The sequence below is a fragment of the Syngnathus leptorhynchus genome, chromosome 10 (assembly GCF_054491065.1).
Source record: "Syngnathus leptorhynchus isolate UIUO chromosome 10, UIUO_Slep, whole genome shotgun sequence".
NCBI classification, from domain to species: domain Eukaryota; kingdom Metazoa; phylum Chordata; class Actinopteri; order Syngnathiformes; family Syngnathidae; genus Syngnathus; species Syngnathus leptorhynchus.
Genome location: NC_141204.1, coordinates 12,627,718 through 12,644,507, shown reverse-complemented (window position 1 = coordinate 12,644,507; position 16,790 = coordinate 12,627,718). Strand labels below are relative to the sequence as shown.

Here is a 16,790-nt window from a genome sequence, read left to right as displayed (position 1 = left end):
AATTTCCCATCAAATTGAGATCAACTTGTGCTTTAATTGCAAACAAACTAAGAAAGTCTGCGCGGTTCTTTCTGCGTCGTGACCCGGTGAGCAAAACGGCAGCGACCCGAGCGGTGTGGACATCCAGATGCCGACGTGGTTCTCAGGAGACGACATGCTCCATGACGCCTTGACGAATCAGGTGCTCGCATTTCCAGCGCGGCAGGAAGTGCTGTGGACACATGGCACATGACTTGCATTTCCCTGCCCACACGGATATGAATGGACAAACAGGACCGCCGGCCATTTTACCCTGCCAATTACTAAACCAGCCTAACTCAAATACATGGATTATTCCGCCTCAACTGTGACAAGGGCATGGTTAAATGCGAATTTTATTCTTGACACTCAAGTCCCACCTCCTGAGGGCTTCTTAAATATTGTTTTCTGAAGCATCAACAATGAAGGGAAGCCAAAGCCTATCGAGACAAATTTGCCACAAAATGTCAAATCACCGGGCCGAGCAAATCCACTCTGATTTGTGGATGCAAACACTCAAGTTGGTTCTTTGTAAGCCACTCGCCACTCCGTATGGGGACACAAACAAAACCATGACTGCAAAATGTCAGAAGCGATGGGGCAAGGTAACATCGCCGTCCCGGGGCCAATTGACTGTCCAGTCATATCTGTGTCCACGCTTGGCCAGGGTAAAAAAAGAAAGATGACGTCTTGACCTCACCTGACTATTTTTCTTGAGAAGGACCAGCGTCCCGTCGTCAATCTCAAGCACACCATGGTCCTTCACGCACCTCACCTGATGAGCCGGGAAAGCATAAAGCCGAGCTCCTGGGGAACGCGCTGCGGCAACTGACCTGGATGTAAAGACTCTTGGGCGCTTTCACGTCCTGCGTGACGTCCAGTCCGCCACTGCCCCGGCCCAGCGAGCGCATGAAGGACGCCAGAGACTTTTTGTAGCGCGCAAACCACTGTACCTGTGCACGGCAAAGCAGAGTCAGCGGCAAGATCGCCCGGCAGGATCGAGTCACTTGCCGGCTCACCTCTTCGGTGTTCATGTGGAAGCGCACATTGGCGGGAAGAACGCTGCCATATTCCCAGCGTAGAGCTCGAATCCGCAGCAGCCGGTCGTACCTGACGGGAGGCAGAGGAAAGGCTTACTTGGTGCATCCTCCCCATTAGATGTTCTTCCTGCATGAAATCCTTTATTTACTTCTATAACACAATTATATAATAATTTCGACAGCACAAAATTGCACATTTTGGTTCACATTGCACACATTTCCATAAAAAGTATAGAACTGCTGGCCATCAACTATGATTCGGAGAGCATTGAAAGCGTGTGCTGGAAGTGAAGAAGCGTCTGAAATTCCGAGGATAGAACAATCTGAAATTATATTTGAGCATTCATCAGGCAAGCTGGGGTGTGTGTGTGTGTGTGTGTGTGTGTGTGTGTGTGTGTGTGTGTGTGTGTGTGTGTGTGTGTGTGTGTGTGTGTGTGTGTGTGTGTGTGTGTGTGTGTGTGTGTGTGTGTGTGTGTGTGTGTGTGTGTGTGTGTGTGTGTGTGTGTGTGTGTGTGTGTGCGCGGCGCTCACAGGTAAGCATTGACGCAGCGTTGGTTTCTCAGCAGACAGCAGTGACGCAAGCGGATGGAGGGAAGCAAGTCAACTCTCTGCTCGCTCTTGGTCTCATTTCTGGAAGGCAAGAACGAACTAGTCCATCACGCAAGCGGCTCAAGTCGCTTGCGCCGATGAAGAGCCGCCCAAACGCACACGTCAGCCTGGTTTTGTTCATAGAGCGCTTCCATCTCCTGCAGCACCTGGCGCACGCCGTCCTCCTGCATGCACAGACACAATAATTATTGTCTTACTAGTTTCTGCTAGACGAACGCAAAATCAGACCAAGTGTCACCTGTTGGTCAAAACCAACACTTTCAACGAGACATTTACGTGCAAAATTGTGACCGGCTGTAATAGCATAATTTGCAAAGGACAATGATGGGATCCAGGAAATAAGACATGATCCGGCAAATGCAATCTTGTTCACTCCAGTCGTTACATATCCAAGTTACACAGCATCTGACGCCCTGCTTTTGACATCTTGATTAAATATTTTTTCCTCATCATAAATCAGCCCCCCATTCTTTTTCCCCATGTAAATGAATGAATGTCAGGAGACGTATAATGGACAATCCACTTTTTTTGCTTTTATATTCATTGTCTTGTGTATTTGGAGTCTCCAAGATTGTAGAAAAATGTAATCTATTCCTCCAAGTGCTGAAAAGATACTTTTATGATCTGTTTAGAGGCTATTTTTTTTTCTTGTTCAGTTTTCTATTATGTATGTTTATCTATTACGTCACATCCTTTGGGGCGGGACGACCAAACCTGCCATCTTTATTGCTCTGACAGACTTTTGTAGTCCTAACAACTCAAGGCTGCCAAAGTGGAGAGATCACAATGTTCCGTTGTTGGATGCATCAATCCACACAACTCATTGCATCGTCCTGCAAAGTCCTGCTTGTTCAAGGACGAGTGTTTCAAGTATCTTTGTCGGGATAGAGAAGATTTCATTTCATTAATGGTTCAGTTCCTTCAATCTATAGAAACGACGGACACAGAAAAGCGGTAAGCTTGAGATAACTCAAAAATAATAAACTGTATTTCACTTTCATATGATTGTGTGTATGTGAAGCGTTCTTATAGCATTGGCGTCAGTCTTTCGGCTCATTTTAGAGCTGTCATCTCTGTTTTCACTTCTGGGTGTATTTTGAGTAGTTGTATCAGATGAATTGCACCAAAAGTGCTGTATTATTCTTGGGGAACACTGTGTTAAACGTGTTCCACAGCTTCTCGCTAGCACTAGCATTGGCTTACTCCGTAGCTTGACAGCAGTGTTTGTTTACAAGACGTGTTCATAAATATTGTGAGGGGATTTATTTTGTGTTGTGTGATTGGATGGACAAGTCTTCTGCTGTTGACATACCGTATTGGCCCGAATATAAGACGGCCCCGATTATAAGACGACCCCCTCTTTTTCAAGACTCAAGTTTGAAAAAAGACTTTTTGAACACCAAATAAAATTTTTATACAGAAAATAATTACATCTGAAACAAATGATTATAACAATATATTCGAGAGAAAAAGCATGTTATTTTGCATCATTCAAATCATGCAAAAACTGTATCACATCTTAATATCTGAACATTTAAATATGGAAACTAAAGTGGAATCACATTTGTAAATGAATGGCTTCTGAATGGCTTCTGGTTTTTGAAATGTAAATAAACCAATCTACTCCGAGAAAACAACGAAATTGCAATAACTGCATTAACCATCAAAGTGAAGTCTAACTGTAGTCTTGAAACAAATCTGAAAAAGGAAAAACATTGCAATAAAATAATGCAAACTGCTACCGCTATTGTTGGGGAGCCTGAGGACTGTATAGGAGGTTGGGTCGGATGGTTATGCTCTTTTCGCCCCCGGGTGTCGGTCAGAATACAGGAGGGAAGACATGGTTCAGTTTTGATTGCTTTACTGAATTATTGGCAAAAAATAATAATAAATAACCATAAATACTCTCGGCAACACACCAAACATAAGTCATCAATCGAGATAACAAAATACATTTGCTGGCGACCGTTAGTCGCCGAGCCGCTGCATAACGGCTACCTGTACGATGCGAGGCGAACTTAAAGGAGTGCACCGGAGCTGTCAATCAAATGGCGCGCACACGAAGTAAACTGCGATCGGACAAACGGCACAAGTGGACAATAGCAACAATGAAATGTATATACTCACTTTGTGTCAAAGACGCACACGATCACAGCAACATACTCAGTCGATACCAGCAACCTTTAACTTATCACTGCAGTGAAAATGGGTATAATGTCTAGACCCTGAATATAAGACGACCCCCACTGTTTCAGTCTTATTTCAATGCAAAAAAACCTCGTCTTATATTTGGGCCAATACGTTATTTTAATCTATAAAAAAGTTTGCGGTGCAAGTAAAAGCTACCACGGCTAAAAAACTACAAATATGTCGACGGGAAAGGGTGGGGCACATCTTGCGGCCTGAGGGGTGTGAATTATCTCATTTACATTTAACGAGATCGCATCAAAACGGTTTGCCCTGAGCTGCACCTCAGAACAAGTAGATAAGTGGGACCTGTGATGCTATCAAACCGAAGAATTCATACAATAGCATTGATGTTCCACTATATATAGACCACAACTGAATGAGTAAAACGTAAAACAGTAGAATTCATTACCGTGATACGTAAGATTCAAGGGAGCATTCCAAGGGTTTAATATGTATTCCTAATTATACACAATATGACTTTTCGTGGGCTAGTCCGATCGCAGTTAATACACAACAAATGTTCCAAAAAGTAGGTTTGTTTCAACTGGTGGAGGTTGAAAAATAACGACCTAAGTAGAGTAAGGCGATTTTTTTTGCGGTTCTCAATCATGTCAAAACGTAATGTTAATTGATTTAGAACTTCAAAAGTGTCAACGAACAAGAAAAGTAAGAAAAGGGAGCCGTGATGTTTTCTCACGTTGAAGGCTGGAAGTTGTCCGTCTTTGCTGCGCTGAAGCTCTCGTACGAGCTCGACGGCGTTCTCGCAGAACATCAAGAGCAGCACAAATGAGCTCAAATGAGCAGGAGAAAAAGAAAACTACTCGGACGGTCAAAGCCAACATGTGACTGCCGCCAAACAGTTGGCTTTCTGGGTCGTAGTCACATGATGCAACGGTGGCCGCGTGGAGACATACTTGGCCAATTCGCAACTTTGTAATTATCATGCGGACGGCCGACGCAAAGTTTATTAAGGATGCTGACCAACTTCTCCTTCGAGGTGTCTTAGCTAAGGTAGGACTTGTACGTGTGCATCACGTCCGATGAATGCAACAGAAAAGACGGCTCACAAATTGAGGCCGGTTTTTCTTCATTTATTTGCCTCCTTCTACCTTTGAAGGAAAAGCCGTCATGTTAACAAGACGTCAACCAGAACCTTCGAAATTGTATTAACGTGATTAAGTGGTTCAAACAATTGTCCAAAAAGTCGATTAAGTATTCCCATTGATTGGAGCTCTTCAAGACTTCCAAGTCAAAATAGCTAGGGGAGAAGTTAAGAACCCGAACGAGCCTAATGATGACTTGCTATATTTGCCATCGCCCCATGAATCTCGGCTGATCGATTCTAACATAAACGGGGAGGCCCTGAAGGCCTCGCGAGTGCTCGAATTGTTCCCACGTTCACCCGACACAGTGAATGCGGCGCGGCAACGTGGTCACGAGGTGCGAGGCGGCCGCCGCAATTGGCTGTCGCTCATCTGCTCCTCAGCTAAGACTCGACCCTGTATCCATCTCTCCACCGCCTGACTCCCGACGCCCGGCCTGGACGCTCCGTCGGCCGGCCACCCGGCGTCCGCCCAGACGCTCCCTAGGCTCCCCCCCCCCCCCCCCCCTGGCTTCCACCCCCTTCTGACGCTCATTTTGCAGCATGCGGAAGCGGAGAACGTCTGTGGAGCAAGAGGAACGAGACGACGCGCCTGAGAACGACCCCGATGAGACATCGCGGCCCGCGGCGGAATCGGCGCTCGGCATGAAGATCTTCGCCGGCTCGCGCAGGTGCCTTTTGCTTTATTGAATTTATGGATGCTTGCTTTGCTTGGCCCTGCTCTGATTTCATATTCAAATTGTGCGACAAGATATTGGTTATGTAAAGGTCACCCATTCCATAGAACAAAAAGAATTACTTAAAAGAAGAATGAGGTGAATCCAAGGTGGCCATGCGGGTTCACATTTGCAAGCGGATGGCAGGGCTGTATGGGCTCCAGCCTGAAGCTGGTCAGACTGGTTTGCTTTTTGGCTCAGCGGGTTGGACCAGCACAGAGCATGCAACATGCCCGCAGCCTCTCCATCGCATTCGCCACCTTTGTCCAGCCGACAAGCTCGTGAACGTCCCATGACAAGTGAAATGGTCAAGGGCTTCTTTGGCACTTCTCTTCCTTATCACTTAATCGACTGTGTGTGTGTGTGTGTGTGTGTGTGTGTGTGTGTGTGTGTGTGTGTGTGTGTGTGTGCGTTTGCGTGTGTGTGTGTCCAGTCTTTCCTTCTCTTCTGTATTATCAGAACAGCGTTGTAATAATGGGGTAGTGTTCATCAAAACGAGGTGTTTCACATTTTTGCAGGGAAAATCAAACGTTGAAGTTGATAAACAATTCATTTTTGGAGCACTTGGCCGCTTTTGGGCAAAATCTCAAGTGTTTTCACTGGCGGCTGGTTCCTTGTGCTTTACACTTCTGTGACTGACCTTTGACCTTGACCTTTGTGGCTTTGTCTTCTGACAGGGGTAGCACCGTGGCCAAGGTGAGGCGCGCGGGCCTGTGGCTGCTGCTGGTCTACCTGTGCGTGCCCTTGCTGGTCAAGCTGTGTCCATCCATTCAGGCCAAGCTGGTCTTCCTCAACTTCGGTAAGTCAGCCGCCGCCCTCGCCGAGGTCACGCTAGGTCACTCCCTACCCTGTGGCCCTCTCAGTGAGGATCCCCTTCTTCCTGGACCTCAAACGACCTTCAGACGTAGGCCTCAACCACACGCTCAATTTCTACCTGCAGCCACAACAAGCTCTCAATATCGGAGTGTGGTAAGAATGTGGACGCGCACACACACACATGCATCACTCAGGCACCAGCTTGAGGGTGTCGATCGCCTTTGTCTTTGGAACTGCGCATTTGCCTGTGTGCGCGTGCAAGTGCGTGTGAATGTACGCACGTGTGTGTGTGTGTGTGTGTGTGTGTGTGTGTGTGTGTGTGTGTGTGCGTGTGTGCGTGTCAGGCACACGGTTCCTGCAGGCATGTGGCAAGAAGCCCAAGGCAAAAGTCAAGAATGGTTTGACTCTACACTGAGCTCTGCCCACCCAGCCATCCTCTATCTCCATGGAAACACAGGGACCAGGTTTCTCACACTCACACACGCAGTTTGGGCACCACGCACAGGCTTCATCTCTTTATGTGTGCATACGCAGAGGCGGCGACCACCGTGTGGAGCTGTACAAGGTAGGTCTCACCTCAGCATTAGCTTTCGATGGAGTAACGGACGAGGCAACAGTCGGCGCATCTCCTTTCAGGTCCTCAGCTCGTCGGGCTACCATGTGATCGCCTTCGATTACCGAGGTGAGAAAAGCTGCTCGCTCCCTTTGAGCTTGGGCCCTCACGCCGCTTTGCACAGGCTGGGGTGATTCTGATGGGTCGCCGTCGGAGGGTGGCATGACGGCGGATGCGCTCTTCGTGTATCGGTGGCTGAAGGAGAGGCGGGCTCAAGGCGGAGTGTACGTCTGGGGTCACTCACTGGGAACTGGGTAAATCCAAGCGCTCCGGCAAGAAGCCCCGCCCCTGCTGGCTGGTCACAGCCGGAGATGCGCCCTGGCTCACTCGTCGTCGCTTTTGCGTTGCAGCGTGGCCACCAACCTGGTCCGGCAGTTGTGTGACAGAGGTAATGCCCCAAAGCGGCTGCCGCCGATGGTGTACTGAAAATGAGGTTGCCAGCTCGAAGCTGCTTGATGCGTGTTTGGCTGCGGCGCTTTGCAGGAGGTCCTCCAGATGCTTTGATCCTAGAAAGTCCTTTCACCAACATTCGCGAGGAGGCCAAGAGTCACCCCTTTGCCACGGTAACACCCATCTTATGGCTGCGCGTTCGGTGCGGGCGTGACGTCCGGCCTGTTTGCAGGTGTACCGGTACCTGCCCGGTTTCGACTGGTTCTTCCTGGATGCCATCACCGCCAACGACATTCGTTTCGCCAACGACGACAAGTCAGTCCTCTTTAACCTGCAATCATGCATGTCTAATCGTTTGCTCAAATTTCACGAGTTGATCAATTGATGATGACGGCTGCAGTTCAAAGCAGTCGTTAAGAGCATCCTATATGAGTATCCTCTAGTGCAGTGTTTACCAACCACTGTGCCAGTGTGCCGTGAGAGATATTCAGCTGTGCCGTGGGAAATTGTCCAATATTAATTACGGAGCACATTGTAAATAGGATTGCCAAACCACTAGTCGGTTAGCGCAAGGCCCGGTCATCCACTTGCTAATCGCGCATGCATGGCTAATCAGAGAATCTTGAGATTTCATGTTGTGTTGGTCTGACCGTTCTGCAACGGCACACATTTAGTTTACTGCTGTGTGCTTTTGATAACAGTGACGCTCTGACGACCGTGGTGCGTTTGTGTACTGATGGAAATCCCAGCATGTCGTTCAACCAGAGACCTTGGATTGTTCATTTTCAGCAACATAAAATACACAGTCAAGTCATGACACCTTGACCGTGATCACCACCACTCAGCTGCCATGCCAGAACAGCAGTGTCTTTAAACGTTACTTTGTTCGAATTGTCGCATTATAGAGCTAGTCTAAAACAGTTAAGAAAGTCAAGTTGATTATTTTGGATTTAATCACAATCACTTTCAATAGTTTATTCCTTACTGTCTAAAAACTTTTTAAAAAATTGTCACATTTATTTAAAAAAATACTATTTAAAAAATATAGTGTATTTATTTGTTTGTATTCAATTATTCAACTCTATATATACATACGTATATAGGAATAGGATTTTATTCATATAGCACGTTCACAACGTCTTTTGTTATATAACAAATTTTAATATAGTGTAAAGCCTAACAGATTTTTTCCGATGAAAAAAGGTTGGGGAATCACTGCTCTAGTGCAGTGGTCCCCAACATTTTTAGCACCACGAACTGGATTACTGTCAAGACAGTATTTTCACGGACTGGTGTTTGATGTCACAATTTTTGCAAAGAAAACTTCTAAAAAAAATTCTAGAAAAGCAAAATCAAATGTCGTCATCATTAAATCAAATAATCACCGACTGCACATGGTTTATGGACGTTTTCTTTGCAAAAATCGCCCATGTTTGGGCTACAATCCCTCTTTCCAGCCAGCAGAACTACAGAAGTGCGTTACCACATAAACACCACCATCCCAACATACCCTTCAACTCTTAGTTTTATAGGGGAATTCTGTGTGCGAATACCGCAGTACAATATAATAAACATGAATCCACTGCGTATTAAATACAACTTTACTTTCAGGATCCTCATAACATCGTTTCAACAACATAACATGAATAATGTGATGTACACGTCAGAAGTGTACAATAATGCAAGTTATTTATTATTTCTTGCGTGGCCCGGTACCAAATGATCAACGTACTGCCCCGGGGGTTGGGGACCACTGCTCTAGTGGGTGCGGGCGGAAGCGCATCTGCTGTCATCGGGTTCGCTCGCTTTGTTTTTGTTCAGCATCAACCATATCCGTTGTCCCGTTTTGATTCTGCACGCGGAGGACGACCATGTGGTTCCTTTCCACCTGGGCAAGAAGGTAGGAGAAGGAGCGGCGCCCGCCGGGTCCTGCCCCGTGTCCAACGTGTACCCTGTGTGTGCCATCAGCTGTACGAGGCGGCAACCCGCTCCCGCAGCTTGAGCGGCCACAAGGTGAACTTTGTGGCCTTCCCGTCGTCACTGGGCTACAGGCACAAGTTCATCTACAGGAGCCCCCGCCTGCCTGGCATTCTCAGGTAAAAAGCATTCTAAAAACTCAATCCAAACAAGACAGCATACTCATTTTATATAGTCCAGTAACTTTGGAGTCATAAAGAAACATCATGTTTGGTTTTCCCTAAACTGAATGAAATAAGGACTTTTCTTCTGAAATTTTGATTGTACTGAGTTAAAATGGGCTATTTTGGTGATTTCTTTTTTCCAATCACTACACCTTTGTCTTTCCCCCAAATGTGCAAAGTGAGTTGCACTGAAACATGAAATTTGTTGCATCCAACCCAAACAAATTGCTGCAGGAGAAAACACATTAGATTTCTAGTTTAGAAGCATGAAAGCTGCTGCATTCAAGGGCGAAGCAGGAACTATTGGTAAGGGAAATGTTTGGCATGAATGCGTCATCTTAAAATGTAAAATTTGGTGCATTCGCCCATGATATTTGAAGCCTCAACATTGATTGATTTTGCTTTTTGGAAGTTGACTTTTGTCTTCCAGGGATTTCCTGAACACGCCCCTTCCCCACCGAACAATGTTTTTTGTAAGTTGGCTTCTTTTTTGTCTTCAGGGATTTCCTGGACACGTCCCCTCGCAGCAAAGAGTGAACCCCCGACCCCCGCCGTTGCACACTCTTGGCAATTGTCCTGACGGTGACGCATTGAGCCGTAACCGGGGTCATGTTTTAATCTAATGATGATACTGCTGATGTTGCACTTGACCGCTGAATAAAATGACCCACCACAATGCATCCGTTTATCTGCGGCTATCTCAGTCTTGACCCAGGTTTCGGGGAGAAGAATTCAAGTCACTTCGAGTTACTCATTTTTTTTTTTTTCCCTGCTGCTTCCTGATACAAGCTTATTGGTGCCACTCCGGAAAAAGAGACAAATGGAAAGTTCTCATTCGGATGGGAGGGGTTCAAACCAGTTCTGCCATTTGGACAAGTTCAACTTTTGGGCTTCCTCTAGCGGTCGACCACAAAATGGCTTCCAGCCCGAGTGACTTGCACTGGTTGGTGGAGTTTGTTGTTCTTCTTCCCACCTGTTTGGTTGTTTTGCAAAATTTATTCTCGTGATGATCATTTTGAGGTGTGCTGCCAATTCCATTGCTTTACAGATGTAGGGCGAGCTCACCTTTAAAGTACTGTATTTTCCGGACCAAGAGGCGCACCGGATTATAAGGCGCACCTTCAATAAGGCGCACCTTCAATGAACGGCCCATTTTAAAACTGTGTCCATATATAAGGCGCACCGGATTATAAGGCGCATAAAATAGAAGCTATACTGCAACAAACTGCGGTTAACTAGGGTTGCAATTTGCATCCACTAGCCAATAACCAATGGGCCCTCTGTAAACAATCGAAACATGAACAGAGCAGCCTATTTTGACATGAAATAGCCTCATGCGTATAGCAGCTATCACTATAGCATTAGCCACCCGCAAACTCCCATGAGCCTCAGCTCGCAGACTCCCAATGAGCCTCAGAAAAGTGTAAACAATCGCGTTTCTCAAACGAGGGCTTAAAAAATGATCGGAACGGACTAAAGTTTGATCTAACACCTTGGTACTGCTTACCTATGTTTCCATTCCATATTGATCCGTACATTTACTCAAAACATTAACAGAGCAGCCTATTTTGACATAAAATAGCCTCATGGGTACAACAGCTATTCAGTGATGCCCCCCAACCACGGTTGGCGTAATGCTGGTAAGCGATGCGACCTTGTAATTTACTAGTTGTACTAAAACGTACTGAAAGTTTTGGCAGAGCACTGTGTACAACCAGTATGGATCAACAAATTCATCAATTGATCCAATATATAAGGCGCACCGGACTGTCGTCTTTTGAGAAAAGTTTAGGTTTTTAGGTGCACTTTATAGTCTGGAAAATACGGTACATGACTTTGACCCGAACCCGAAGAAACGGAAGAAGATGGATGGATTGGATGGACTTTGAGGGAGTAAATTCTGTCGTCAAAGTCCAGTGCCTTGTAAATGTAAACAGCCCCCTTGAACTTTTTGACCTTTTGCCACATTTCATGCTTAAAACAAAGCTGTACGTTTTTCTTTTTTTCTTTGACGGGGCTGGGGGTGGAAAAGGTCAAGGGGGCAAGTACTTTTGCAAGGCCACTTGGGGACTATTTGTCAAGGAGAATCAAGGAGAATTTCCAAACATCTCAGATGGCACTTTACTATGATGATGAGTATTTAGGAGCATTGAGAAAGTCTTTGAATACATGACTGACAATTATTATTTTTAGAGAGTATCACGGCAGATGTGAACGTATCAATCTGGCTAATTTAGGGAGCATCTATCTATCATCTTAATTTCTAATTTAACATAAACTCAAGTTACTAATCTGACTCCAATTTGTGACCTTACCCAACTGCCACTCATCCAACAATATGCGCCCTCGTTCTGCAATAGAAAGGTATCAGGAAGCCGGCATTTTCACACACGAGCGGATTTATTCCTAACACACAAACCTAATACATCACCTGGGTCTCGGGTCCCTCTCAATACACCTCTGTACGGCTCTGTCTCTACTCTACATCCGAGTTGCCCAGCCATGAGTTATACTACACAATATGCAAATGGCACATCAACAAAGGCATTCTGTCATTATTCTATTGGCTATGTGTATACTGCATTTAACTTTAGCTTGCTCTCATTGGTCTTTCTTCTCCTGCAGAATCACTTGCTCGCTCCTCCTGGTTGTAGTTTTCCTTACAGGGTCACCAGTTGTTAACCACCAGCTGCCCCTGGGTCATCTTGTCCTCCTTGCTGCTCCTGGGTTATCGTTTGTTCTGGAACATTTCATTCGTGCACATCCTTGCACACATATCTTGTTTTGCCCCCCCCCCCCTCACACACTCAGCACTTTACAGTTTCATACTCTCATACACAGGATGTCTAATGAACTACTTTAAGATCAAACTCTTATGTTCCTTTAGAGTGCATGGGATGCGAAAAACACCCACAGTAGCCTGAGCCAATTGTATCTGCGTTTGGCGTGAGTGTTTAGTAGCTCTCGACCCCATAGAGAGCAGAACGTCGCGCTGCTTCAAAGAGCCGTGTCAAAATCGGGCATAATAGTACTTGAAATGTGGTTAAATCGATCGCCCTTAAATCTTTTTGTGCTCAGTGCTGTCAGATATGGGTATTTAAAAATAGATTTGTCTCTGGCATCAATTCTAAAGCTGCCAATGTCATGACTATGCCGTATATAGGCGTCAAGTTTAATTTGTTTTCGTTTCTACATTCCCTGAAAGCACTGTCTCTGGGAGGTGGTTCCAAGCCTTCCAGTTCAGCTGTAATTTGTGATTCCATGCCCCGCTCAGCTAGTACCACGCACCCACGCCAGATTCGGGTCAAAAGTATGCAACTCGCAAAGAAGATTTGAACCTGAAAAAAAGGAACCAAATCCGTAAAAATAAGAGTCGAACCTGAAAAAAAAAGGTGAATCTGAAAATACATATAAAACACGCAACTGAAAAAAAGACCTCAAATCTTGACGTTTATTTTCAGATTCAAGTTGTTTTTTTCCAAGTACGAGTTTTGTTTTTTCAAGTACAAACTTTTTACCTCAATCTCGGCTCACTTGCCATCAGCGACAATCTCATCAGAAAGGTCCCGGGGCGGCTCGCGAGCTTTGAGGGGACGTGTGGGGTCCACGGGGGTCCCCTGGTAGACCATTTTGTTCTCAATGCCATGCCGGATGATCCTTTGCTGCGCTCGCTGCCTGGCGTTACCAGCGCGGCAGTAGCACCTGCACACACACGCACAGCGCGAGGCACTTCCTGCAGCACGTCTACTGGCGACCATTCATCCTGACGGGCCGGCCAACTCACCAGGAAGCAAAAGTGGCGAGCAAGAAGCCTCCCGCGCCCACGTCGAACGACCGCTTCACTCGACCTGCGCACACACCATGAACACATTAGCACTTGCAACACATTCTTCAGCAGCGGCGTGCATGCTCACTAACTGGTGGCCAAAAAGTGCAGTAGGCCGGTAGCCGATGAGGCAATGGCACCGTGAAGGACCGCCTCCCGGGCGCAGGGTGTCTTCTGCACGTCCAAGATGCCCAGCAGACGGTAGCTCTGCGAACACCCCCGCCCCCATAAAAAATGGCATGAATACGATGACTTCTTGCCTGGTGGCAAAATGTTTTTTTTGTAAGATACGTTTAACATTATAGTAATCCCTCGTTTATTGTGGTTAACTAGTTCCACGCCAACCCGCGATAGGTGAAAAGTAGGAGAACATGATAACAATATCCACACAAGGATTTTACTAACTTTTATATCATTTTAAACACTTATGTATTTTTAAACACTTGTGCAATTTTTAAAGTCAAATTGACTATTAGAAATATTCTTATTCATATAAATAAATAAAGATGTGGATGACGGAGCGGGATCTGGCTTCATGATTGGCTGAGAGGTGTAATAATGCCATAAGTAGTTTACGAAATGAAAAAAATACTTCGCTGACTAATAATTAATTGGAAACCGTGTGCATAATTTGAAAGCATACCTCTTCTTTGAAACTATACCCTTCGTCATTCGAACCCTAGTTTGAAAGCCTCTACGTTCAAACCCCAATTTGAAGGCTTAACTTCACTTCGAAGCCCTACCCCTAGTTTTGAAGGCTACCTTCAAACCCCAAACCTTTTGAATCCTTGTTTGAAACACTTGCCCTCTTTCGAAACCCTAGTGCGAATTGCAAACACCACTTTGGAACCTCCGCCCTAAGCTGAAACCCAAGCTCGGAACCCTGTTCCGAGATTGATCAATTAAAAGATTGCTATTGCGGCTTTTGTGTGTGTGTGTGGGGGAGGGGGGGTCACATATACACACACATTCCCGCAGAATCAAACTCGCGGTGTCAGGCAAGTGTACACCATCAGCGACTCCCGTTACTGCTGCTCTTTGGCTAGTCGTCTCAGGAGTTGGGACTGACCCTTTGGTTGCTCGTCGCTTGTTCGTCTTGTGACATTTCAGCTCACATGCGTTGCTCACTTCTTCACAGACCTTTTAAACTGGCAAGTTGTGCAGAAAGCAAGAAGAAAAACAACCCATAGACGGATTTGACCTTTGTGGTCCGATCATATTTCAAGTCCGACTTGGAACAATTGAAAGCACCTATTAGTTCCGCTGTACTCCACGAGTTTTTTTCTTCTTTTTCAACGCCCTTTTGATTTATGAAAAATAGAATTGCTATTATTCTCGTTTATATAATTGACAAATATATGAGAAAAGCCCTAGCTTTTTATTTTACCTGTATTATATTGTACTTTATTTAGTGCTGTATACTGTGTATTGTTTGAATTACATTATGATACACGCCATTGTTATATACTGTACAGTGACGTGCGGTGAGGTTCATGACTGGGGAGGCACTGACGTCACCCCCCCCCCCCCCCCCCCCGTAAGATTTGTCCGACACCTAACCATGTCACAAAAAAGGTTGGGGAAGGCCGCTCTAGAGTAGCTTATTCATTTATTAATTTGAACTATTATAATTGAAATCCCATATCATCAGTCTTCACACATAAAACACTCAATAAAGCACATGGAATCAAAAACTTGTTTTTGAACGTGCGTACAACTCCGTTTGAAAAGACATGCTCCGAAGTCCCGTTGTTGGTCTTCCTTTACTGATGACCTCCTGCTTCGACCGAAAATCTATAGTTGAAAGTCGTTTGGTTACGGATTTTAGCTATTGATCTGACTCCAAATTGCGATCAACACTTAACACAAGTTTCTATGTCCCAATCCACACACTGGCGCACCTAACAATTTTGCGAGTTCGTTCTGTCAAAGAGAAGACCAGTAGATCAATCAGACCAAATTTACCAATTGTTTATTCCTAACAAAGCGCACTAATACAGGCCTGGGTCCCGGGTCCCTCACACTAAAACTCGTGCGTTTTTGTGACCACCAAAAGACGACACATTCTTCCGGGTTGCCCAGTTTTAAAGAAACACAATATGAATATTAAAGCATGCAAAATATTGTGTGATGATTGGTCGATGGTCATCTCCTCCCCGTCGTGGTGTCATCACTGTGGTCAGGAGTTGGGGATTTTCCTCTCGAAGCCCGACCACCTGGACGTGGTGTTGTTCTTTGTTCTCGTTCCTCACCGACCTTGAGGTGTTATCGTCCGGTACTCCCCGTCTGGGCCTGTTTTGCTACACTTCGCAGAAAACAAGTTCATGCAGTGTGCCTGCACATTCCTCACCCCCCACCAATCCACACAAGCACTCCAATACTAGATATTATATTGATATGATTATATGTTTCACACAACCTTAAAAAATTTGTTTGCAAACCGCTGAAAGCACATTTCCCTTTATCCTCCATTGTAAAACGAAATCTAAAAACGAAAAAAAAAAACGAATGTAAAACAAAATATATGGACGACTGCTCCTCAGTTGTCCACTGTAAATTTGAACTGGAGATCACTTGTTCTACAGGTGGGCGCATGAAGCATCCCGGGATCACTAGCACTCCCTGCCATAAGACTAGAGAACCTTTTTTTCGTTGCCTCCGGAAGGTCTCTTTTCAAAGCCGTTTTGTTCATCTAAAGCACAGGTGTCAAAAGCAAGGCCCGGGAGCCAGATACGGCCCACCACATTTTATGTGGCCCGCGAAGACAAATTATGCATCAAATTCGTGTCATGATTAGAATTGCAAATTGTCTTCACTTTTTATATATTTTAGATATTTGACCAGTGTTTACTCGTCTGATTTGAAAACGAGTTATTTGTCAGTTTGTTCTGTAGCTTTTACTGAATATAATGAGGTGCTCATAAATTTATTTGGGTTGACAGTCATAATGGCCCTCCGAAAGAAGCTGACTATAATGCGGCTCGCGGAAAAAAAAAAAAACGTTTGACACCCCTGACATAAAGAAACACAACATTACAGACAGATGACAAAAAAAAACAACTAGATATTATATACATCAGCTTAACTACGGAAATTAGTTAATATAGCCACAGACTTAAGCAGCGACAGAGACAGACAGCAGTTCAGTCTAACTGCATAGCATGACAGCATAGGCGGCCATGTGATTACACAATCCTCAGAGGAGGCAAGGCAGGAAGTTGGCTCCTCCGAGCGAATCGTCATCAGTTTTAAGAGAAACACTATAAAACTTCAGCGATTTTGGTTAAAACAAAAGATACAAAACTACTTGAATTAAAAGGACAATGACT

The 16,790-nt window shown here is 45.3% G+C and overlaps 3 protein-coding genes across 9 annotated transcripts; 1 reads left to right on the top strand and 2 right to left on the bottom strand.

The window, feature by feature from the left end:
• Positions 1-14: 14 nt before the first annotated feature.
• Positions 15-4,779, bottom strand: gins1 (GINS complex subunit 1 (Psf1 homolog)). Of its 2 annotated transcripts, none has more exons than XM_085921613.1 (7): positions 4,555-4,779; positions 1,767-1,831; positions 1,590-1,688; positions 1,038-1,128; positions 852-971; positions 719-793; positions 15-211 (listed from the first exon to the last, which is right to left on the bottom strand). In XM_085921613.1, exons 1-7 carry the CDS (start codon positions 4,627-4,629, stop codon positions 143-145), a joined length of 594 nt encoding a protein of 197 aa, XP_085777739.1. In that variant the 5' UTR covers positions 4,630-4,779; the 3' UTR covers positions 15-142. The 2 variants fall into 2 exon arrangements, with proteins under 2 accessions (XP_085777739.1, XP_085777740.1); XM_085921614.1 differs by lacking the exon at positions 4,555-4,779 and adding an exon at positions 3,795-4,526.
• Positions 4,576-10,313, top strand: abhd12 (abhydrolase domain containing 12, lysophospholipase). 4 transcript variants are annotated; one of them, XM_085921611.1, is made up of 14 exons: positions 4,606-4,868; positions 5,502-5,630; positions 6,353-6,474; positions 6,539-6,644; positions 6,836-6,955; positions 7,026-7,056; positions 7,128-7,173; positions 7,229-7,328; positions 7,455-7,492; positions 7,588-7,667; positions 7,727-7,809; positions 9,316-9,394; positions 9,463-9,590; positions 10,136-10,313. In XM_085921611.1, exons 2-14 carry the CDS (start codon positions 5,503-5,505, stop codon positions 10,170-10,172), a joined length of 1,098 nt encoding a protein of 365 aa, XP_085777737.1. In that variant the 5' UTR covers positions 4,606-4,868; position 5,502; the 3' UTR covers positions 10,173-10,313. The 4 variants fall into 4 exon arrangements, with proteins under 4 accessions (XP_085777738.1, XP_085777737.1, XP_085777735.1 ...); XM_085921609.1 differs by having other exon boundaries at positions 4,616-4,868; positions 7,229-7,358; XM_085921610.1 differs by lacking the exon at positions 4,606-4,868 and having other exon boundaries at positions 5,344-5,630; positions 7,229-7,358.
• Positions 10,314-11,501: 1,188 nt separating this feature from the next.
• Positions 11,502-14,681, bottom strand: cox20 (cytochrome c oxidase assembly factor COX20). 3 transcript variants are annotated; one of them, XM_085922906.1, is made up of 5 exons: positions 14,531-14,681; positions 13,554-13,668; positions 13,420-13,483; positions 13,154-13,337; positions 11,502-12,375 (listed from the first exon to the last, which is right to left on the bottom strand). In XM_085922906.1, the coding sequence occupies exons 1-4, from the start codon at positions 14,564-14,566 to the stop codon at positions 13,166-13,168; spliced, it is 387 nt and encodes a 128-aa protein (XP_085779032.1). In that variant the 5' UTR covers positions 14,567-14,681; the 3' UTR covers positions 11,502-12,375; positions 13,154-13,165. The 3 variants fall into 3 exon arrangements, with proteins under 3 accessions (XP_085779032.1, XP_085779030.1, XP_085779029.1); XM_085922904.1 differs by having other exon boundaries at positions 11,505-12,973; XM_085922903.1 differs by having other exon boundaries at positions 11,506-13,337.
• Positions 14,682-16,790: the final 2,109 nt, after the last annotated feature.